This window comes from Pagrus major, chromosome 21 (assembly GCF_040436345.1).
Source record: "Pagrus major chromosome 21, Pma_NU_1.0".
NCBI lineage: Eukaryota > Metazoa > Chordata > Actinopteri > Spariformes > Sparidae > Pagrus > Pagrus major.
This window is the reverse complement of record NC_133235.1, coordinates 25125504-25149722: the sequence shown is the minus strand read 5'-3', so window position 1 is coordinate 25149722 and position 24219 is coordinate 25125504. Positions and strand designations below refer to the sequence as shown.

The 24219-nt window shown below is 43.6% G+C and overlaps 3 protein-coding genes across 5 annotated transcripts in view; 1 reads left to right on the top strand and 2 right to left on the bottom strand.

Moving 5' to 3' along the window:
- ece2a (endothelin converting enzyme 2a) overlaps positions 1–4505 on the bottom strand; it is a 77154-nt gene extending 72649 nt beyond the window's left edge. Inside the window, exons 1-2 of one of the 3 annotated variants that reach the window (XM_073491463.1) lie at positions 4418–4505; positions 3594–3758 (exon numbers count right to left, since the gene is read on the bottom strand). In XM_073491463.1, coding sequence (XP_073347564.1) covers positions 3594–3753 — 160 coding nt within the window. In that variant the 5' untranslated portion in view covers positions 3754–3758; positions 4418–4505. Of the gene's footprint in view, positions 1–3593; positions 3759–3883; positions 4146–4417 lie in introns of those variants that run through there. The other 2 variants (XM_073491466.1, XM_073491464.1) reach the window with 2 other exon arrangements.
- A 1179-nt stretch (positions 4506–5684) lies between these two features.
- LOC141017066 (multidrug and toxin extrusion protein 1-like) lies at positions 5685–10835 on the bottom strand. Its single transcript, XM_073491685.1, has 16 exons — positions 10740–10835; positions 9904–10005; positions 9599–9667; positions 9302–9450; positions 9151–9193; positions 8997–9041; positions 8804–8901; positions 8529–8626; positions 8184–8365; positions 7818–7926; positions 7628–7703; positions 6770–6839; positions 6562–6694; positions 6395–6489; positions 6003–6066; positions 5685–5920 (listed from the first exon to the last, which is right to left on the bottom strand). Exons 1-16 carry the CDS (start codon positions 10833–10835, stop codon positions 5685–5687), a joined length of 1665 nt encoding a protein of 554 aa, XP_073347786.1.
- A 3537-nt stretch (positions 10836–14372) lies between these two features.
- Positions 14373–23270, top strand: map6d1 (MAP6 domain containing 1). The gene is made up of 4 exons (XM_073491684.1): positions 14373–14902; positions 16641–17044; positions 21683–21879; positions 23193–23270. The coding sequence occupies exons 1-4, from the start codon at positions 14373–14375 to the stop codon at positions 23268–23270; spliced, it is 1209 nt and encodes a 402-aa protein (XP_073347785.1).
- The last annotated feature ends 949 nt before the right edge of the window (positions 23271–24219 follow it).

Genomic DNA, 24219 nt, shown 5'->3' with positions numbered 1-24219 from the left:
AAATGTCCCTGCACTCTAACGGAGCAACTTTCTGCATCAGTTTAAAGCAGAAACAGCACTGACCTAATGTCATTGTGGGTGAAGTGGGCGTCTGAGTGGGCTGTGCAGCTTCTAAACTAGGATATGCTATTATGAATGATTTTCCCACCTAGACTACAGGATCAATACTGTATCTTATTTCTAGAAGCCACCCAGGAGAAAGAGCGTGCCGTCCGCTGATCACAGGGTTGGCGGTGCAATATTCAGCTCCTCACCCCCGTGTGCCAAAAAAAGGCAGTGAACCTCAAGTTGCTTTCAATGGGAAGGCCAACGCCTTCACGATTTCAAATTAGCATCTGTTTTTTTTTAAAAAAAGGCTACATCATTTCCAAAAACAGCTGTACTCAAACAGCAGTAAATACTGTATCTGCTGAGGGACTACTGCTCACTGCTGCTTTTACAGCAGGAGACTGGTGTATGTAGGGTGACTGGAAATAAATTACAATTCATCAAAATGAAGAAAGATGTGCCTCAATTATGTGGACGAGTGAGGTCCTACCTGTTAGTATGATCACTTACATGTTGGATTTTGCATTTTCAGAGGATCTGTTGACATTAACAAGAATAAAGAATACCACAAAGAAGACAGGAGTCAACTTCCTGGATCGAGGATGTCATAAACCTCATCTTTAAAAGTGGAACTATTATGATCCTACTGCCACTACAAAGTAGATAAGTGATGAATGTAGCAACATCAATCAAAACTGATCAACTCCCTAACACAGAAGATATCAAGCTTACATCTGCTCATGCCTGCTTACGTTATCTGGCTGCATTCCAGGCATGCATGAATCTGTTGACATGCAGACACAGGACTGTGTGTGGTTACAGTCTAGACATGAGGACTCATACTGCTGAGTAGGAGTTCGTGACAAAGACAGAATAAAGAAAGGCAGAAGTGGGTTACCAGGGAGGTGGGGAGAAGGGTGGTGGTGGTGGGGGGGAAAACAGGTAGACGGAGACTGAGAGGGCGTCAACAAAAACGCAACTGTACAGACAAACAGACGACACCGACTGAAGCGACGCACGTGAACAAAACGACGAAGGAGGAAGACGTTACAACTGTCATCAGCATGCGGCAAAGCATCCCAATTCTCCTCATCTACGCATCCCTCCCTCCTTTGTATCCCTCTCTCTGTGCTCTACAGATTATCTAAATGGAAATGACCTCCATCTGAGACAGCTGAGTGGCCCAAACCTGATTAGTTATTTACCTCCCCTCCATCTCTCTTCCCTTTATCCACCCGTCACCCACACAAGCAGCACCGTGGTGCCTGGAGTCTTTCTTTGACGTCTTCCCTCCTGTCTCCCAAGTTAGGCCCTGGCCCCCCCTCCCCCTATAGTGACGATAATGTATTGTGTCATTTTATACGAGCCAGTGGTCTCTCTGGTTTTTACGGACTTGACAAGTGAGCCGGGAGATGCGTACAACCGTGGCAGGCGTTTGTCCGAGCGTGGCGATATACGAGTGCTTTTAAGAGCTCTTAATGTCTTAACAACATGTGAGGGCTCACGCATCTTTATAGTAGGTTCCTCTAGTATCTATACAGCTCCTCATCTGTGCGTGTGTGTTGTTGAAGTAGACATCAACACGTGCTGGTGACAGAAACGTGTGATCCCACGATCTGGAGAGAGGAGAGAGAGAGGTAGAGAGAGGTAGAGAGAGAGAGATGAGAGATGAGAGCTCTCAAGCGATATAATGGCTCTCCTTTGGGTTTAAATCAGCGTGCAGAAAGTGGTCTGCCCTGGTGTTGCCTGCTGCACTGCAACGCAGGAGAGAGGCAAGAGAAAATATTTTATATATCAGACTCTGGAGCCCACTCACGCCTCTGCTGTAGGTGTGCCTATGACGCATGCTAGAAAAAAGTCAGGCTGCATACTATCTATGTGTCTGTCAACGTCCTCACTTCGAAAAAAATGCAGTTTCCTAACCAGCAGGGCACCCGACCGCCATCATCCAAATTAAAAGACAAGATCCCCAGGTGGAATAAAGTTGTCTGGCAGCAGCACACGGAGAGGTTTTTTGTCGAGTAAAGAATATCCAACTTCTGACGACCTCCTCAGTCCCCCTCCCCCTTTACCCACACACACACACATGCAGCAGAAGCCCCCGTCACTCCCTGACACAAATTTTAACAAACCCCCTGACACACACACAAACACACGCAAACACCACTGAGCATGCATAAACAAGGCTCGTATCAGAAGAATACGGAGCACCATAGCCCTCTATGCTTCTGTGGAGGTATAACAGGCCTCACAGGAAAAGTCTTTAACACTCTGCCTATAACTCATCCTAAAGATTAACAAGAAATTATTAAAAACAACTTATTTAAAACCTTTCAATAATCCAAATCGGTCTTTGTCAACGATGCCACTTATTGCAGCTAATCAGAAGTGACTGCATCAAAGTGTGCAGCTTCACCTCAGGGAAAAAGTGCTTGTTTTGATGATTAAACAGATAAAACAATCAAAAACCAAACCCACTGTGATGTGATGTGAATATTCAATATGCAAACAACGAACGGATACATTTTTTTCAAATTAAATCAAGAGGAACCCACCGAAGAATTTGTGCTAATGGTGAAAATGCCTCCACCTCAAACCTCACATAAAGATCTATTCTACGTTCAGCAGCCAAAACACAGCGTTCATGCTTCAGATGCTTTTGTAGCAGGTTCCTCAGAGCTGCAGGGCCATTTATAAACAAGCACTGCAGGTAGTGCTGGAGATATCTGTGAGGGGACAGGGACATCTTGTGGACATTTGTGGACATTTCACTCTGGGAGATGATGACGGCTAAAGCAAACACCGATCAGCCACAACATTAAAACCACCTGCTTAATAGTGTGTTTGTTCCCCTTGTGCAGCCAAAACAGCTCTGACCCGTCAAGACATGGTCATAAACACTTCTGGGGGTTTTACTGTGGTGTCTCGCACCGGGTTGTTTGTAGTGGATCCTTTGGGTCCTGTATGTTGGAGGGTGGGTGGTTCATGGATCAGACTACTTCTCGCACATCCCACAGATGCTCGATCAGATCGGGATCTGGAGAATGGGCTCTTTCTCATGTCCTTCAAGCCATTCCTGAGCAGTTTTTGTGGTGTGTCGGATGCACTGTCCTGCTGGGGAGTGCCCCTTGCCATGAGGGGGGTGTACCTGGTCTGCAATGGTGTTTGGATGGGTGGTGTGTGTGAAGCGGCATCCACATACATGCCAGGACCCAAGGTTTCTCTGATCAATCTTCACTCACATCACCTGTCAGTGGTTTTAATGTCGTGGCCCGTCGGTGTATATGACATATTCGACACAAAGCCGACAGGATTTTGCTTCAACTCACGTTAAACCCCAGTGAAGCGAACAGATTAAAGTCTAAAATGTGTAAATGTAAATCTAAAAAGAGTCCCTTAGCTGGATTCTCACTGGGGGACCCCTAATTTACCAGTACGCACCCAGATGGTGACACTGGAGACATTTTTTTTGGTTGTGAGAATACGTGGAGAAGATGCTTTCGACCAAAATGAAGATGCAATCAGAAACACAAAATACTTCTTACCAAGCATCAGAATGGAGTCTTCTTTCTTGACGTGTTTTTCCAGAATGTGCTGGAATTTGGAGAAGCCGCCCAACCAGTCGTAACTCTGCTCCGTCTTGTATCTTTCGTCCCAGTAGTCAACATCTTTGTACCTGGAGTTGTTGTCTGGCAGGTAGTCCATACTCTCTGTTAAATGTAAATGTGACCAAAGAATCATCAAATTATTGTCTGTTTCAGAATAAAACACTCTTAACTGCTTTAACTGTGGTTGAACTTCACTAGCTCTGATCCAAGAAACTTAACCTCATTACCTCATTAATACTGTAAATATCAAAACTACATAGTGCCTCTTTAATAAATGTTGCCACAGTCTTGCAAGTTTCAGTTCGTCTTGTCTGGATTTTCTGCTGTGTGAACACCTTCTTCCAAAAGTATTACAGGAATGTAACTGGTTTCAGTGAATGCAGGTGATACTGGTGCAGCAACAGGTGTGGGAGGACAGTCTCTTTACTGGACTAACGTGAAGCTCATGTTGTTCAGACGCTCTCAGCAATGATCCAACACATCTTCTTTGCAGCGTCCATGTTGTTTCCACGTCAAAGCTCAAGACGTGAACACACCGTGGACTTCCCTTTACGTTAAGAGGGGAGGCAGCTATACGTCCTGTCACCATGGGAGCGCGTGAATCCAGGTTTTGTCCTACACTGACTGCACGGCGCATGCGGGGATGAGAGGCACGAGCCCCACACTGAGCGGCTGTAGCAGCCAGTCACTGACATTAAACGCTTGGTTTTCAGACGACAACAAACGTTACACACAACACACTTCACATAAGAGATACTCACGGGGTCCTCGTCAACACCAGCGGCTCGTAACTGTGAGAAAATCCACGTGTTGTAGTTTTACGCCACAGCGCGCCAGAGAGCATGCGCGTAGGCGATGCTGCGTTCACGTCAGCGCCAAAGGTCGGAATTTCCACGTTTCCGACTCCAAGCAAATAAATAGCTGCGCTCATTTATAAGTGTACTGCTGCAGCTATACACAGTTGAACCATCAGCCTCCTCGCAAACGAAACAGAGGATAAATGACACGTGTCATTTTACATTTGATTAAACGGCAGGTCTAGTAATACATCCTACTCCCTCCACATGGGTGCCATTGTTGTGTAACATCAAATGCTTCTTCATTAAGTGAGGGTACGTGGTTTTTTCCCCAAGTTTAGGTAGAAGTGGGATGGGTCGTCGTTCAAATGTCAAATGTCGTTTTTGCAGGTAAGAGGTCGCGATTGTTCGAGTTCCGAGGTTTCGGGAACGCATCATCAGGAACTGCAGGCCCATCACAGTGTCTGCACTTCCTGATGAGAAACTAACAGAGGCTTTTATTGTTGTTGTTGTTGTTGTTGTTGTTTTGAAGAGAGGTGTTCTGGTTCTGGTTCTTAGTGGATGTTTAAGAGAAGGTGGAGAAATATGATTTAACAATTTCGTGTCTCACGCAGTTATTGTGAATCTCCTGGGTGCATTCAAGCGACCTCTGTGAGGTACACTTGTTTTAAAGGGGCACCATCGAGTTTTGGAGAAGAAATTCAAACCCAGAATTTGTGTGTGAGGATTTGTATGGACATCTTTTGGTTTTGGTACATTAAACAATTTACTTTCAGATTTTCAATTTAAGTAGCCTAAATAATGTAATGTTGTTATTATTATTATCATAAAACCTACTTTTATATTTCATTCTCAGCTAAAGATTTTTCATTAAAGGGGCTTTTTAGATTTACAGCATATTGTGTTTATTTTGTATAAGTTATCAGTGATCATATAGGAAAAAAACAGTCAAAATGTTGGTTGAACTGTTCCTTTAATTGCAAAACATATTTTAAAAAAACATTGTACTACATTTATCAACTTTGTTTTTTTGTTTGCAAACAAACCAAACTTAAACCACAGGTAGCATCAATTTACAGGACATGTACATGAAACATGAAAAGAAATAACATTTTACCTGGAGGAATATGAAAAGGTTAGAAAATGAGAGTTGGATTCTGTCTATTTTCATCATATTTTTCTGCAGTCACAAAATGAGACATCAGCCAGCAGTCAGTATGATATTTATGGGTCATTTGAGCAGTCTGAGAAGCATTTTGCTGGTGAGTATCCCAGCTGCCAGGACGAGCACCATGAACAGCACAGTCAGGCCTCGACGCAACAGCAGCTGCCTGACCGACAGAGGCCGTGGACCTGCAGCATCGGCTGTCTCATCACGGCCTGATGGGAGCGTCTGCAGGTCCGAGCTCCACCCCTCACAGCTCAGGATGTTGGATGAAATGATGTGGACCTGGGTCTCACTCTGACCTTCTAATCAAAGAGGGGAGAGGGGTCAGTTCTGTGCACAGGAGGACATGCAATGAAAAGGAAAAGTGAGGCGTTTATTTACCCGTCTTCTCCACTGATGGCACTTCTTTCTTTTCTGTGACCTGGACTCCTGCTCTCACCATTGCCTGCTCATAAACAGTGATGACAGCTGTTTGTAAACGCACATCAAAAGCAATAACTGTCCACAAACTGGGACATAAACAAATATACCAATATTACAGCTGTTACTTTGTAAATTGCATTCACAGAATCATATGATTTATTTAAAACTTTAGTGTCATTTCCTACTTGTGACTGTAGAGGGCAGAAAATACCAGGGAGTGTGTGTGTGTGTGTTCAAGGTCGCTCACTTGTTTTCATTACTACTTATGTACTCTCAGTTAAAGGTGGTAAAACACTTGGATTTCTTATCATTATCTGTGATTTTTCACATTTCGAGACTTGTTCACTGACCTCTTCAGCTGCCTTTCTCCAATTCAGCTTCCACAAGACAATGATGAAGAATGTGGCCTGTAGAGCGACACAAATGAGAATGCCCAGCCACAGTCCTGTCACAGAGACGAAAATCACTCAGACTTGCTTCAAGCAAAGACATCAGATTTACATGGCAGCGTCCTCACCTACGATGCCCATCTTGGCAGCAAACATCAGGGACAGTCCGGTAGGAATGCCGATGCAGTAATATCCCACCAAGTTACAGACGGCCCCGATCCTCGGCTTCCCCGCTCCTCGTAAAATGCCCCCTGTCACAGCCTGCATACATCAAACACAGCTATCAGGCTCTGCTCGGCCCTGACATGATATCATTTCTTCAAACTGCTCCCTTACCGCCATGGCATCTACAGGATGGAAGAATCCAATTATGATCATGGCGTCAGCAACCCGCTGAACAATGTCTCTAAAAGATGTAAACAAAGATTTAAATGTGGAGCAGAAATGCATAATTTGTGCAAAGACGGAGAATTCAATTTTTTTGTCCTTTTTAAAATGTTCAGAGTAGCACACTGCCTTCATACCCATCGTTTTAGTACGTTACACATATAGCACATTCTGTAAAGGCTTTGCATTTCTCAAACGGTTTCTTGAGAACTCTCATCACTAAAAACAACAATCGGTCATGGTTTGGATGATTGGTTTGGTTATTTCCTGTTTTATTTTGTAAATTATATCCTCATGTGTCATGTACACTTGCCACTTCCTCTCTTTGTCTGTTTTCCTGCACTTTTTCTGTGTATAAATCTTTCATCAGTCAATCACTCCCTGTGTTTTTAAGCCTGTGTTTTCCCCTCACTCTTTGCTGGTTCGTCTGTTGTCATCCTGTCTCTCCTGCCTTCCTGTGTCTACTCCCCGATCCTCTTGTGGTCCCTGTGTTCTGGATTTGTTCCCCGTGGCTTTAGTGGTTGCCTCCAATTTTGTTTTACCGTTTAGTTTTCTGCCTTTTTGTTAATCACATTTTTGATTTTTGATTATTGGACTTACCAGCTTTCATTAAAGCTTGTTTTTATGTTGTTTGACTTGCCTGAATCTGTGTCTGCGTTTGGGTCCATTTTTTGTAAACCTGACACAATTAGGCTCAATCCCCAGTCAGGCTGGATGAAGTGCAATTTGACAATTAGATCTGAGACTTGGAAAAATAATTTGAAGAATAAAAAAATACACCTCAGTAGTCATCACAGTCATACTCACGTCTCTGTTGTAAAGATGTAACCAATCACATCCTTTAATGATCCGAGTATAATTCCAACAAGGCATGAGACTGCAACTGGATTGAATACAGGAAAAATGAAGAAACCAGTTATAAACAAATCTGGTCAATGTACTTAAAAAACGTATTTACTCTACAGAAGGTAGCCTGTGTGGATGCATTTGTTCTTACATGCACAGATGATGGAGACCTTGCCAATTGCAGTGGCCTGTTCAGTGTTCCCAGCACCAAGAGCATTCCCAACCCGCACACTTGCAGCTAGACTGAATCCCATTGGGAACTGTGGAGATAAAATATAACGTGTCACTTTTTAAAAGGGAACTATGAAGGGTGGGGGAAGAAAATACAAGAAATAGTGACCTGAAAACCTGTTATTGTGCTCATTGTTGGCCAGTAGACGCTTATAACATCTTAGCAGCAATCAAGATCTTCTAATATGGTTTAGAAATTAAGGACAAATCAGCAAATGTCTGAGAATAACTGCAGAAACAATTTGCAGTTCTATTTGCATCAAAAAATAAACTGCGACAGAATTACCATGAACGCAATAGTGACCATCTGATGAACAACTGACTGAGCTCCCAGCTCAACATCACTGATCACACCAGCCAAGAATCCCCCGATCTCAAACGCCCACCACTCCAGACAGAGCATAAGCATGCTGGGGATGGCCACCCGGGTGAACAGGCCCCATTCCTGCAGACAGTCCAGAGACCAACCTAAGAGGCAGAGATTCACAAGTTAGGGAAATGCTGAACAAATTTTGCACTGTGACGAACCCTGAACTCTACAGTGAAGAGCTCTTACTATTAATGTCCACTTTTCTTTATATATTAAAAAATGTAAAAATAATATGTGAAATGTTGAAAAGAGAAAACTCACCAGACCATGTCTCCTTGTGTAACCCCATTGAACGAATGAAGAAGTACAAGAGCAGTGCCAGCGATAACTGTGAGACAGCATTGGCTGCTGCAGATCCACTGTAGAGTTCACAACAGAGTTAAAAAGAACAACGTTGACTTTCTAAGTCCTATAAATTAAACTTTACCATAAATGAGAGGCTGATATAGAGACACTTGAGAAGAAGGTATACATATAATGATACAAACTACCTCTATTCCTATTATCCAGTTGCTTATGATGGTCGGTACACTTACACAACACCCAGATCCAGCACGTAGAGGAGGATGCAGTTGCTAACTGCATTAAGAACATTTCCAAAGATTCCAGCGATCACCTGAGGCCAGATAATACCCTGCAAATTCAAACCAAACATGGACTCAGTTTGGACTTTAACAGCAGTTCTCCAGCTGTCATTGTGTTTCTGTAGATGTGTACCTGGTACCATACCTGGTTCTGTAGATAGCGTCCCTGCAGCTGGAACATGAAAGCAGCCTGCAGACAGGACAGTGAAGAGGAGTGAGTCAAACTTCAAAATGCAAACAAATGGGAAAATTACGGGGAATATATTGTATATATTTGCTTTGGTGCAGACTGAACTCACTGGCAGAGCAGGCATGAAGATATTCACATACAGCTGGGAGACTCTGCGTACAACAAACACAAAGACGTATTTACGAGAAACTGAATCAAATGACTTAAATATGCACAAATAAATGACAGTATATGAACAAGTAAAGTGGATGAATGCTGACCGTGCCACCTCTGGGCTTTGTTTGACAGCGAGTAGGATGGGCTCTGTGTTAATGAGGACAGCCCAGCAGGGGAGGCAGGCCAGGAGCAGAATCAAAACACCTCTTTGGAGAATGACTCCCACACGATGTAGGTTTCCACTCCCGTAAGTCTACACGAAACAAAACAAAGTTCAGACATGGGCACACAAATATCAAACTGAAAGAGAATACTGAAACACAATCCACAGAAGGAGACACAGAACTGGGACGGGTTGGACTTTCTTTGGATGGACAAATGAGCTCTGACCAAGATTGTACCTGAGATATGAGTGTATCACAGGCCGATGCCAAACCAGCGCCGACTGAGATACCAGTCACATTGATGACCTGCGTCCAAAACACACACACACACACACACACACACACAGCAGAAGCAAAAGTTATACTTTTAATGAGGTCATTTCAAATTGTGGTATTACTTTGTTTACTTATAACAGATCTTATTAAGTGGATCACAAAACACAGGTACTGTCGGTGCATGAGCTCTGGTTTTAAGCAAAGAGTGACTGAAAAAGACCAGAAGTAAGCTGCCACTGCAGACAGTAAAGTTGTGTTTTTCTCACCGATATTGCTAACGCCACACCTGCGAGCTCAGTTTCTCCCAGGTGACCGCAGAACACTGCGCTGACAAAATTGATGAGAAAGATCATCAACTGTGAAATGAACTGAAACAAGAAAAAGAAAAAGACATTTGAAAAAAAAAAAACTGAGAAATTAGGTAAGTAAATAAGGTAAATTTTAAATCAGGTAAAGATCAGGTAAGTGTACAAGCCATTTGCCTAACTGAGGATAAATCACCACTAATCTTTGAGCGATGCTTCATCTGTTCCTTAGCTAGAATTGTTCAGGCTCATATAGTTTCAGTTTTTATCACATCTCTGAAGGACAGCACAAAGTTATGCAAACATATGCTTCTTAGTATTCTGATGGGCAGTCCAGGATCCAAAATTTAAATTCTGATGGCTGACCAGAATGTATTGAGTCCATTTAGCTCAAATGTGAAAAAATAACTCTTTTGCAAACAAACAGGGAAAAAAAACAAAAAGGGGAAAAACGTCCTTATTCTTCAGAGGACTAGGACCACAACTACTGAAGGTTTGTGGAGGACTTACCAGGTACAAAGAGTACAAAAGTTGTAAAAGCCAGAGCAAATAATGAATAAATAAACAGCACTGAAACAGCTTCAGGACACAGTTCACTAGAGAAGTCCTCTGGGTACCAACTACAACCATTACATCTCAGAAAAGTCATTTAGTTTTGCATTTTACATTTATTTCTGTTTGGTGTTGCCTAAAATGGCTTTGGTGCTGCGCTGAAACCTTATACTTCATAAGAGAACAAGAAGCACAAGAAAAACAAAGCGTGAACTTTTATGTGGAGTGTCAGATCCCATACTCACCACAGGTCCTGCTAGTTTGAAAAGTTCAGTCGTGTCATTTTTGTAGTCCACAGGGAGCCAGTCCTTGATGCACTTCAGACACTTTGCACAGTACATAAAGAGAGTAACTCTGTGACACGGCACACGGTCTGCTTCGCGCTCACCCTTAATTCCCTTTCTTTTTAAAAACTTCAGCCCTAAATCTTCCATATTTAAGATTGAATGCAGGGCAGGTGAAATCTCTTTTGCCACTCAGCTCTACTATAATGCTCCCCTGGACTGAGCCTTCTGACTGAGAGCTGGACAGACCTCTCAGGTGGGACGGCCGGTTTTGGTCTCCTCCTCCCGCTCCTGAAACAGGGCCGAGACTGTAAGACAAGTAATGGGGGATGTTGGTGGGGGACAGTCCTTTCCGGGTGTGGTCAGTAAACTCCTCAGTGATGCTTGTCAGAGGTGCAACATTATTTTGATGTTTTATTTAATCTTATTTGTTCAGCAACTTTTGACCATGCTCTGTGAAAGGTGCTATATGAAATAAACTTTATACACTTACTTGCTGTTGCTGACTAGTTTGTTTACACATCTTTGGACTGGAATGAATGAATGTCCAATCAAAACCTTTTATTCGAGGACTCAACGAGTGAATAAGTCTCACTCATCCTGATCAATGTGGCTGTTCAGAATATGAAACTCTTATCACCAGATTCAGACGAGAAATACTTTTCTGAAGCTTGTCGAGGCATGATGACAAAATCTGTTCTGAGCTTAGTTAATTTAGGCTTGTGACAGAGCTCAACAGCTCTGCATGCTGAGCTCTTTACATTAAAACAGGCTGGACACGTACAGTATCTTCCTGCATTTCACCTGAGAAGGACAAGATGAAAACTGAGCTTGATGAATAAATATTCCCATGGTAAGTTATAATAATGAGAGAAACAGTCATAATCATGAGATAAAAGGTTGAAATTATGAGATGAAAAAAAGTTTAAATTAGATTAGCTTGAGATGAAAGTCAGAAGTATGGGTTAAAGTCATATTTATTAAGTGGAAATTGAAATGCAAAAGTCATAATTTTCACTTTCTAACTCATAATTTTGACTTTTTCATCAATTATCTGTCTTTAACTGGGTCATTGTGCTGCTAAATGTTGTTTTTAATAACCCTTTTTAATGCTGCTCCTTCTAGTATGCATTACCTCAGTATTTAATGAAATCATGGCGACAACCCAGCATGCAAGAAAATGTACTACCTGAAAAGATGCCAGTAGTCTTTGTGAATTAATTGTTGATTCTAGAAGTAACCGTGTGCGTGCATGCCAGCGCCAACTTGTACTTATAAGTAATAGAAATATTTGGAGTTGGGTTTGTAGTTTTAGTTGTGTAAAAGATCTGAATACATCTCTCTTTTCTGGCTTTTTGGATGTAATGCATGTGGAAAAAGAAATAGAAAAACACCAGTTCAGTTCTGGAGAGTAATTTCATCCCCCCCCCTGCAGATGGTAGTATCACACTGCTCTTTGCAAAAGATTTAACTTCCAGGGAAATGTTCATTATCGGTCCTATTTTATTATCTGTCATTGAAAAGTCGCCTGCAGCGATTGTTTCTGGCTCATGTTGGCAATCACACCCCAAAACCGCCGCCATCTATCACACTGAAAGAAAGTACAGTGGTGTGAACGAGTGCAGAGAGAGCCTGAACTTAAAGTAAAACTAGGATGATTTATGTGCTGCGAGTGCCCCGTTCATCTTCATCGACCAGAGTTGCTTTTTCTGTGTCAGACCCACCTAACTGGTTCTTTATTCTGCTGCGGTGCCTCGCTGTGAGGGGCTGATCTCGCCCTCCTCTCTGTGAACAGTTCTGATGCCTTCGTGCATCAAGTGGCATTGTGTCAACTTAATGCATATCCCTCCATTTCACAGTGGCTGAACTGTAATCAACTGTAATTCTCTGCACAAGCTCAGCCCAGTAAGAGCTTTTTCCTGTAGGCAGTCTTTTTTTATTTTTTTATTGCCAATCCACCATTATGGACAAATAATCGGTTATCTCAGCAGAACCAGGGAGCACTTCAGAGTCTCTTCATCCATTTCTAGCCCTTGGAAGGCAGACTATAGGCATTATGTAAAGGATGATTTGGTTCTTTTCTTCCTATCTTTATGTTGTTGTTTTTTCTAACTTTTTATTTAGCCTTCTTATATGTCTGGTTGTTGCTGATAAATCCTGGAGCCGACACACAATGTTTCCAGAAGTGGTAACTGGGCTAAGCCAGAGTATCTGCTAGTCAACAGATAATTTACTTGGAGCCAAGAGGGGAATTAAGTCCTCATACCTAAACGGCAAAAACAGGTCATTCGTCCACGCCTTTTAAAATCATATCAAAATCCATATGCGTGACTTTGACCTGCCAGCTCTCTGGTGTCAAATGTAAGAGTCCTTATGTAACGAGAAAGTAACATTAGTTCCTGCTTCAACACTAAAAGTAAACATTGTTTTAATTTATTCCAAAAAACGACCAATTTCTTTTTCTATAGAGAACCCCAAACAAAACAAACTACATGGATCACCAGCACTGCAGCAGGTAAGAGGGAAGATATGTGTTTTGGATTTTTGGGTTAACTATCCCTTTAAAGGGCCACTATGTAGTTTTGGAGAAGAAATTTAAATATTTGCAATATTATTGAGGTCATAATACAAACTCAGAAATATTTACCTTTTCCATAACTGAATAAACAAGCTGTTCTCAGAGGAAAATAAGGTCACACTGTTTGAAGCTAGAAAGGTGGCAGGGTCCGCCACATGTAAACAAAGTAAAACAGTATGAAGGTGTGTTGTCCTTTAAGATCAGTTTGTTTATTCGTGTTACCGATCAGATATCGTTATGGGCAGATGTAGTTTAATGAACAGCAATCTGACAGAAAAATCACAGATACCGATAATCTCAAAATGCTGAATATCATCCTGATAATCGTCCGGGGGGCCTATAATCGGTGCCCTCCTATTATTTATGGCACACCTGTACTTTTCCCACTGTGTCATGTCAAAATGTCTTCTGTCGATGCAACATATGGCAGAGAGCGACCTGAGAAAATGTTCTCCAGCTCTGCTACATGATGAACCAACATCTACTGTATAAGCTGCATCATAATTATGTAACCCCTCAGCATAGTGGCAACAGTTTAGCAGCAGTAATATCAGCGGTGCCCGGTGGAGAAGCTTTAAAACATCTCCGGGTGAAGCTCTCAGGGTGGAGAGGAGAGAAAATAACATTTCTTTTGATTTTCTCTCTCTTTTTCTTTTCTTTTTTTTATTTATTCCGATGAGATCGCTGCAGACTCTGGGGATCCGGCTGGAGATGCGGAGAATAATTTGCCACAGATTCCTCTGCATAGTGGAGGCACTACCACAGACCACGTGAGAGGAATATTCAATGACGGTCCCCGACAGACCGGTTCATCTCCGCTGCTGACATGGACTCTTGGACACTGTGTTTTCTCAGCTTCCCGCAATCGGACGCGGAGGGAGGGCGACAGTGTGTCTGCATGTAACCTTTTCATCCTTTGCTTCTTCTTTTTCTGTTTCTTTTTTCTTTCATTTCTTCTTTTCCTCTTCTTCTCCTCCTCCACAAGTCAAACAGTTTCCGGACGGAGGAGGGGTAGGATGGCTTGGCCGTGCATCAGCAGAGTGTGCTGCCTGGCTCGCTTCTGGAACCAGTTCGACAAATCGGACCTGTCCGTCCCGCTCACCATCCAGAACTACTCGGACATCGCCGAGCAGGAGGTGCGGTCCGTCACCAAACAGGTCTCCGCGTCGGAGCGCGCACCCGGGAACAACTACTCCATCCCGGAGCAGCGCGCCGCCTCCGGCTCCCCTCATGCGCCCACAGATGGCCCGGGGACCCGAGGAGGGTCCTTCAGGGCGCGGAAGGAGCCCAGTTACAAGCCCCGGGAGGACTACCACCCGCCCGGAGTGCCTTTCCCCAGCGTCACCCAGTACAAGCAGGATTTCAAACCTTGGCCCATTCCCAGGAAGGAGAACTTCCCTTGGATTAGTAACGGGGGCAGCAGGGCGGACAGTGTGTCGGACAGCCCGGCGAACAGTTACCACCCCGGGGAGAGAGAGGAGCGGGGCAGGGGGCAGAGGTGGGGGGAGCAGCAGGGGATGGAGGAGAGGAAAACCAGCTCCTACAGGTACATGTCATCCTCTGTGACTGGTTTCTCCAGTCAGGAGAGCCGGTGCTGATGATGAAGCCTGATCACATCACACGGTTTTATTCATAGTTCACTGACTTCAAGGGGTCGACACAGAAAGCCTGCATGAAGATGGGTTTCATCAATAATTCTCTTACACATCTCCTATTTATATATGTGAGAGCTCGAGTATGAATATTAGATTTTTTTATGTATGCATTTTATTTTAGGTGTGTGTGTGTGTGTGTGTGTGTGTGTGGGCAGGGAGTGTGTGGTTGTCAACCTTTTTGGCTCGTGAGCCTCCAAAGAGAAGAAATCTTTACCTACCATCCCCCTCTCGCTCACAGATGATGAGATATGATATGAGAGCCACCAAAGGGTGATCATCCTCATTGTCAGACTGATTGATCTGAATCGATTTCAGAGGCCCCAAGAAGTTAAACCGCTCAGAGTTACACAACAATTAGAGCAAAAACAAAAAATAAGTATAATTGGTAATCAGATTTGATCCTCTGGGTGGTCCATACCTCCAGGTAGTGTTATTATAATAATAATAAGTGTATTTAAAGGGGTGTTGTAGTGATTTAGTGTTGAAGTTGTGAGGAAATAAGGGTCAGTATAGAGACTGAGATATCAGAACGAGGGCTGGGTGATGTGGCCTTAAAAGTAGGCATCGAAAATTGTCATGTCACGATTACCCTGTCGATATTATCCTGAAAATCTTCTCAAAGTGCTAAGCTAAAAAGTAAAATTGCACTAAAACACACTGGAATCATTATAACATTACATTTGGTCAGGAAACAAAGAGTTTTATTACATCACAGATGGGACACATCTTTTTTTTAAGTGAAGAACAATCAAACAATCAATCAAAGAATTTTCAAGAAGTACTTCCCGCGCAAATAAACGATAAATAAATGGTGGTAACCTCATCTCCCTGTCATACTTTAGTTTGTAAACCGTTGTATTTACTCACTAAGGCCAATAAATCCAGAAACCAAAATAAGATTGTGCTTGTTACTGTTTATTGTCATATCCCTACTCACAATATCGTGATAGACAGTAAATATCCCAATATTTTGAACTCTCCTCTAAAGTACTTCGAATGCTGGGACTGGGCGATGAAATCAAATATCACCATATTTTAGACTGAACACCTCGATATTGTGACAATATTTTAGGGATGACAATTGGTACTTTCACAAAATATTAACACACTGAATTTTGGATAAATAATCATCAGTACTGTGGATATAATGACTAAGACTGTATAGGCAAGTATTATTATAAGTAGAACAGTCTGGTAAGTTCAGAAAGTTACAACATTTTACTGTAATACAGCCTTTTATACCTGGAAAAGACGACATATGACATGTCATGATATAGCAATATCCAGAAGACAATATATAGTCTTATATCATGATAAAATATCAATACATTTCCCAGCCCTAACCTCCACTCAAGCTCCAACACACTTGGAATAATGCAACTCAGTAGCATCTTATATATTTTGAGTTCTACGCCCTCAGATTGTAAAGTGTCTTTAGATAACCCTGCTGACATCATCAGGGTTATTCCCTCTCCCAACACCACCAAGTGCAGTCAACACCATTATTATCCACCATCCACGCTGCACCCAAGGCATCTCTTCAAAAACACGGCTGATACAAACCTCCAGCCTACTGAATCTAATCCACAGAGCGTCTGTCAGCCTACTGATGCATCTGTCTTCCTCCAGGCACGAGTACAGGCCGTGGACGGGGGCGAGACCGGCCAAAAGTGCGAGGAGAAACCCTCCAGCTCAGTACTCCAGCCCTGGGACGGAGGCCACCCAAGTCCCGCGTGAGACCAGCTACCAGGCTGCCTACAGTGGGGACGCCCAGAGGTCCATAGGGCCGCATCAGGGGGAGCACATCATCCCGTCTGCCAGCACCTACATACAACCCGCCGCCGTCCCCCAGCCCGTCCCCACCGCCCTGCAGGCCGGCAGCACAACGAGCCCCCCCGCCCTCCAGCAGAGCGTCCCGCCTGAGAGGGCCGAGCTCAGTGGAACGACCAAGGGAGGAGAGGTAAGCAATGTTGATCGCCACGTAATATACCCAACCAGCCGCAAGTTCAACGAGGTCATCGGAGGAGCAGCAGGTTTAAACCGCAGCACGCTCCTCCTGAAAGTCATCTTCACTCATCTCCCCGGTGGCCTGTTGCTGTTGGGCCGTCTCAGAAAAGTGATACAGCATTCTGTCCCTAAGCAGCTCAAAGTGACCCAGCTGTTTAAAACAGGCCATGTACTGCGTTAGGTAACACTCTGCTGGTGCTACACTCATTACTTTGACCTGAATAGAGCTGCTGCTTGATGAGAACAAAATGGGTGATTCTTCCAACTGTGCTCCAATTTGGGCAGATAATAAAACATGTTGACGAATATGTAAAAATAATCTCTGACCATGGCTGCACCGGGAGAGGACATTATTCTTATTTTAACATTTAAAGGGGAATTATTTCTACTAAATATGAAAACAGTGCTTTTCAGACATACTTTGCATTCTAACCATAAAATCTTAGACATCGATTTCTCCATGTAAATGATATTTTTATATTTCATTTATTCAAGGCGGTTGATCTTAACGTCAGTTTTGGTGTTAGTTATTTTTTACATTTACATACACAAGAAATATTATTTCCGATTATGCTTTTTTTTTCTTTCCTTCGGTGTTTCACACAGATCTTTGTGCATGTAAAGTTAAAAGGTCCATATCCACACCTACAGAAGCTCCTCTCTCCCACAAAAAACACTGCTCCCAAATGCCTCGCCAGTAGCCCCGCCTTTAATTCTTTGTGACATCACGCTACGTCACCATGTCACACATTGGCATAATTTATGCCCAGCGGCTAGTTTGGCACGTAAGAATTGATTCAGCACAGCTGCTCTGTTGTTGTTGCCGGTGCTGGCTCAGGCATCTGTGAGCTGACCAATCGGAGGTCTTCAGGAGGGAGGGGCCTTAAAGAGACAGGAGCTAAAACAGAGTGTTTCAGACAGAGGGGGGATACAGAGCTGCAGCACTGGACAGTATGAGGAAACTGATTTGTTTTTTGAGCATTAAAGCATGTAAACCTATTCTAGTAGTAACCCAAAATACAATTATGAACCTGAAAATGAGCATGATATGTCTCCTTTAAGTGCTGGAAATCACAGCCAATTAAATGGTGACTATGATATTTTATCTTTGTTTTGGTTCTCAATGCCAGACTCTTGTTTTTCAGTCATGTGCTCCACTGTAACATGACTATCTCAGTGGATAAACACTCAAACACCATGTCTTTGCGGTATTAAAGAAACGACACAAACCTAAAGGGACATTTGCTCTTTAATAAACCAAAAAATGAAATAAAACAAAATAAAACAAAATAGGGTCAAAAGTTCTTTCTGTCTTAAAAACTACAGAGAAACACTACTTATAATATTAACACACTTAATGTTAAAATATGTGACTATTCATGTATTCCAGCTCTAGCAGTGTGGCAAACAACAACAAATAAAACATCACATTGTTTTACATGTTGTCCCAGATTCCTCCTGCTCCCAGACATAATGAGACAGAGAGACGGGCACACAAAGAACCAGATTTACAGTCTGGTCGAAGCAGAACTAACTCCAAACAAGGCGAGAGGATTTGTTCAGGGAAGCTGCGACAAATCCAGTCAGGTTGTTCCAGATTATCGTAGGATAAACTGGGCGAGGGGACACGCCCCTGCTTTCCCCTTCCCTGGGTGCCTGTTGCTCAGGTCAGCTGTTGCGTGACAGTAAGTGAGAGAGTTTTTGGGAATCTCCAGAGGTTTAGTGCCATCCCTCCTCCCCGCCCACAGCCCTAGGTGCCATCTGGCAATGGAGAGCTGGGGCGGGTTTGGGCTGGCACGGGTCAGGCTGGTTTGTCTGCAGCCCCAGTAAATGTCACACTGGAAGATGGTTGGGAAATGTGTGAAAAGATGTGTTTGCAGGGTCGCAGCTGCCATCGTGGAAACTGATGACCTCTGTGTTTAGGGGTTTTAGGAGGATGGTGATGGATGCATTTCTGCTTTAGTGGATTAAACAAAGTATTTTCAGAATCAGTTATTAAAAATTTGACTACTTTAAGTTGTGAGAAGTTGAACTTACATGGTTTCATGGGACATTCATGTTGGGAACTTGCAGTGTCATGATCCTCGGCTTTAGTTCAGTGTGTTCATGTGTCATGTTTTACTTTCTGTCTTAGTCTGTTTTTCCTTTGCTTTTCGTTTGTTTGTCTGTTTTTGTCCTCCGTGTTCCCACTTTGTTCTCCGTGGCCTTTGGTTTATCTTCGGTTTTGTATTCCTCTCAAGTGTTTTCCTTGGTCTTTTCTTTGCCTGCCTTTTGTTGTTTGCATTTTGGATTTTGGACTTTAGATTTCAGCTTTCATTATTACCGCCTGCCTCTGTGTCTACGTTTGGAGAATAGCTAAAATGTTAAATGTTTCAAACTCTTTTTTAAAAACAGGGCTTTTATTTTGGCGTCACATTTTTCTAGTGGAGGGCAGACTTGAACTAATGACCTCAGTATTTCTGCGGGCCTGTGAGTGTTTTCCCTCAGTCGCACAACTTCAGACGTTGAGCATAAAGTGATTAATGCATGAGAGAGAAAAAATAACCTCCTGGTTATTTGCATAATTTTCTGAATAATGACTGCTCCGTTAGGCAGTCATGTCCCTCAGTATCCTGTGCGATGCCGATGGAGGTCGGAGTGAGAGATGTCAATGGCAGGACGCGGACTCTATTAATAACGCTGGCCCAGTTGGAGTGAGAGTTCACGGCACATTAAGGAGGGATGTGCTGCTGGCAATATGTTCTGCGCAGGGACTGAACGCTGCAGTCGATATTACACACATAGAGTTTTTCAGCTATACCACTATCTGCCAGTGCGACACAAACCAGCCTGGCAGCAAATCAAGTTGATCTTAGATAATCCACCCCGGTCACTGCCGTCCCACTCTCTGCCAACTCATTATTGACTCACCAGCCCCCTGCAGAGGTGTCTGACCAAGCATTACACATCCCACTCCAGTATGCATTACACTGGGTCAGGGCCCTCCGCTGGTATTTCTCTCTGAGGGCATTCTCAGTTTGTGATGCCACTCTGTACAACATAGCAGAATGTGTTATCACCAGCAGACGACGCGTCCTCGACCGATTGTATCTTTTCATTAAAAAGATTTAATAGCTAAGTCACATTTAAGCTGTTGAAATCAAAATCAATCTGCTCCTGATGATAAAGGAGTCGGGCAGCCATGAAATTCTCATTAATGCTCAAATCAATCTGTCAGAGTGTGTGCCCCCCCCACCTTTAACGCATCAAATCTATCTCAACAGATAAACGATGGCTCTAATTGTGTGACACGCATCAGACAATTGACCGATTAGAACAACCGAGAGAGAGAGACGTGTTTTCTCGAACTCACCGAACTCGCAAACCTGATTGAAAACATCCCATCGCGAGCTGTCAGACAGGAGAATGAACCTGTGTTAAACCTGAAACCCGGCTTGTCTCGCTTGTCCGGCTTAAATGAGTGCAGCCCTGAACTCTCAGTACAGTGTGTGTGTGTGTGTGTGTGTGTGTGTGTGTGTGTGTGTGTGTGTGTGTGTGTGTGTGTGTTAGGAATCAGGCCTGCCAACCGCAACACAAGGCAAACAGATTTGCGAGGGACGGGGCTGTTTAATCCGGAGAGTGTGTCAGGGATGAGCAAGACAAAACCGCTGAACGGGGAACACATTTAGCATGCAGAGTGGAAACCTCAGCAGGAAAACTCTTGTTATGGCAAATTCTTGGTTGGTTTATAGTCAGCTTAGAGGCAGCAGTCCCTCCACCCCTGAGATTTTTGGGGATTGTGCAGTAAGAGTCCACGGGCAACCCTGATTAGCTTCTGAACACAATGTTTAACAGCGCTGTGTTTTCGTCCGGCACCGACACAGTAGAGGGATGGAAACGCTGCACACAATGGCTTTAAACTGCATGAAAAGCACAAAGAGTCTGCAGAGACAATGCAGTCTAAAATTTGCTTTCCTGTTACCTCCTCTGTCTCTGCTTACCCAGGGGTGGGAACAGATGGGGGGCCCAGGTAGTTGGCTTGTAAGAAACATGGTTGAAATTAAGGTTACGTTATTGTTTCTAATATGAGGACATTGTTTTTAGATTTAGGGCATCACTGCATCGAAACCAAACCATACAATGGGAGCACATTAAATATAAATGTTTGCTTGAGATAAAAGGGAATTAGTCACAGTGGCGTTCACTACGATACAAAAATGAGAAAAACTCAATGCTATAAAGCTCAAAACGTCCAAAACAACCACAAAGATACAAAAAATACTTTATCATGTAGAAAGACAAGTGCGTTTGTAGCCATTTTGTGTCTCTTTCAGTCTGGGGGTTTTGCTCCTACAAAGACACCAATCAGCCACAACATTTCGTTACAGTCAAATGTTCTGCAGGGTCCTGGCATTCACGTTGATGTCACTTTAACACACCCTGATCATAAATGGCCAAAGGAATGTGATGAAGAGCACAAGGTGTCGACCTGGACTCCAACTTCCCCAGATCCCAATCAGATCATCTGTGGGACATGCTGCAACAAGTCCGATCAATGGACACCCTACCTTTTATTGGACGTGGCTCTGACCCATCGAGGCATGTAAATAGGACCTCTGGGGGTGACTGGTGGTGTCTGGCACCTGGTGGATCCTGTGGGCCTCTGTGTTTGGGTCTGGTTCCAGGACAGCCCACAGATGTTCGATCAGATTGGTATCTAGGGGATTTGGAGGCCATGTTGACACCTTCGTCTCTTTGTCAAGTTCCTCGGGCCATTAGTTTTTGCGGTGTGGCAGGGTGCTTTGTCCTGCTGGGAAGAGGAACTGCCATCGGGGAGTGCCGTCGTCATGAGTGGGCGAACTTGGTCTGCACCCGTGTTTGGGTGAGTATTTGTGTTAAGCGGTATCCACGCGAATGCCAGGACCCAAGGTTTTCCAACAGAGCCTTGCATTGTGACAAGGTGACACATTTTATCCACTACTCCAGCGGCCAATTGTCTCATAAACTAGCCATGGCTGTCGGCTATTTCGAGTAACAAGTAGCAGCTATTTATTAATAATATTTCACATCAGAATATTTAAAGTTGTTGTATTTGGCATTCGTCTCCAACACTGAATAGATAACTGAACTATTAATATTGTCTTAACATATTTTTTTTATTCATTATATAAATGTGCCACAAACTTCCATCTAAAATAACTGTGTGCTTTCTAAACCCTCTCCTGCTGCTGCCTCCTTCGATCCTTCATCCATTGTTTTTCTCTTTATTTCCCCCCTTTATTCTACATCCAACCGAGCCAGGCTTTCTCCCTGCTTTTCTCTCGCCTCTTCTTTCACTTGGACCTCTTCCCTTTTCCCACGCTGCCCGGGACCACAGAGGGAGAGCCCTGTGCCAAGTTGGCAGGACTCTGGCAGGGTGGAGGAGATGAGACGATTGAATTAAGAGCAGTGGAAAGGCAAAAAGCAGGTTGAGGGGAAATGATGGGGGGTGGGGGGGGAGATGAGGAGAGAGATTCAATGTGTGATGGAGAATGAAAGGGAGGCGGGGGGGGAGGGCTTAGTGAGCACCATCTGATGGATTATCTGTTAAAGTGTTGCATCGGGTTGCAGTCTTCTTTGGCACCAATCTAATTTAGGAGCGAGGCAGACCTGGCTGCTACACAGAGCACAAAAGCCTGTGTTTGTGTGTGTGTGTGTGTGTGTGTGTGGGAGGAGGTGAACACACTCACTCACCAATCTGACTTGCTGAACAACATGTACTGCCACCCACAGCGCTGCACAGCCACATTCAGCAGGCCGTCAATCTCTGCAAAGACCTGTGCCGCCTGATAAAAGCAGCCACAGTCCACAGCTGAGCAAGTAAATTGAAATTTTCATTGACAGATCCGATAATTGCTACAGAACACGAGCGACTTTTCATTTATTCGCCGCAGCTCTGATGGATTCTGGTCATGCGCTGAGAACAGCTGCCATCAGCAGAACTGAGCAGCACTGAGCAGGAAGTAGCAGCACAGCGCTCCCCGACAGCAGACCTGATGCTTTCTGACGGCACAGCCCGGCCAGTCTCCTCTCATTTCATGGGTCCGGTGTGAGCACCGCAGCTTGCCGCCCTCTCCGGTTTCATCTGTGTGATCAGTTTTAAAAGCTGCTGCTGTTACACCTGTGTCTCTCCCTCTCTTCTCTCTTTTGTCTCAGGAACATCTGGTGAGGACCAAGCTCCCTCCCAACCCGTCCGCCGTCTTCCAAAGCGGATCGAGGGTCTTCAACATCTGACAGCTGCTCCCATTTCCAACCATTCCACTTTGATCGGTTTCAGTTTTAAGGAATCAACAGGGGAATGATTTCCAGTCCATTCCACAACACAAGAATCTATGCAAGGGAATGTATTGTTGTGAAGCCTGTGGAGCTGCAGCGTCAGTACCCCTCCCTCCTCCCTCCTCTCCGCCCCTGTTCGCTGTGGAAATGGAAATGAACATGCATGTAACGAAATAGTTTTAAAAACAGGCTCTTTTTTTTTTTGAGTTTTGTTTTTGCAGTTATAGATGCACAAGAAACTGCCTGCTCTGTGTGGTAGTGTGTGAGTTTGTGTGTGTGTGTGTGTGTGCGCGCCTGCTGATGTGTCCTTTTGTTGTACATAATGTCGAGCCTGCTCCGGTAACGAATGACGCGGTTGGTCGTTAAGTGTGTATGCTTAAAGATGTCGACCCCCTTGGTGTTGCTAGAAATCTGCTTGGAAAAAAAAACAAAACAAAAAAAACGTTATTTATTTCCTCCAGTATTCAATTAGTTTGCTATTTTGAGAAAACAGTATTGTTCGGTCTATTATTTTGTAAATCTATTGTTAAAGAAAAAGAGCAAATATATCATGTAAGTGAAATTACAATAAAAGAATATTAGGTTCTTAGCACTTTCTATCAGATGTCACTCTGCTCTTCTTTTTTCTGCGTGTCACACAGTTCAGGCTGTTGTTCGTGTTTTAGAGGATTTGATGAATAGAGTGCTAATTACAGTCAGCTGCTATTATACCAAATGTCAGCTAATGTGAAGGTTGGAGTTTAAAAGTCTGAAAAATTACAGCTGTCTAGCAATTTGACAAGAATGACTGGCAATCACAGGATATTTATGTTCTTTTGACTTTATATTCAGTGCTCATTGTTCAGTACATTCAAATTACAAACAACAGCTGCCTCAACAGATACAACTAAAACAATGAAGGTGAATG

Excerpts from the sequence above, each read along its gene's own strand:
- LOC141017066 (XM_073491685.1), bottom strand. The coding sequence starts at position 10,835 with ATGTACTGTGCAAAGTGTCTGAAGTGCATCAAGGACTGGCTCCCTGTG. Across the intron at positions 8,627-8,803 it reads GTGCTGGATCTGGGTGTTGT|TGGATCTGCAGCAGCCAATG; the intron begins GTAAGTGTACCG and ends TGAACTCTACAG. Across the intron at positions 7,927-8,183 it reads TGGTCACTATTGCGTTCATG|TTCCCAATGGGATTCAGTCT; the intron begins GTAATTCTGTCG and ends TTATCTCCACAG.
- map6d1 (XM_073491684.1), top strand. The coding sequence starts at position 14,373 with ATGGCTTGGCCGTGCATCAGCAGAGTGTGCTGCCTGGCTCGCTTCTGG. Across the intron at positions 14,903-16,640 it reads AGGAAAACCAGCTCCTACAG|GCACGAGTACAGGCCGTGGA; the intron begins GTACATGTCATC and ends GTCTTCCTCCAG. Across the intron at positions 17,045-21,682 it reads GGTCATCGGAGGAGCAGCAG|GACAGCCCACAGATGTTCGA; the intron begins GTTTAAACCGCA and ends GTCTGGTTCCAG.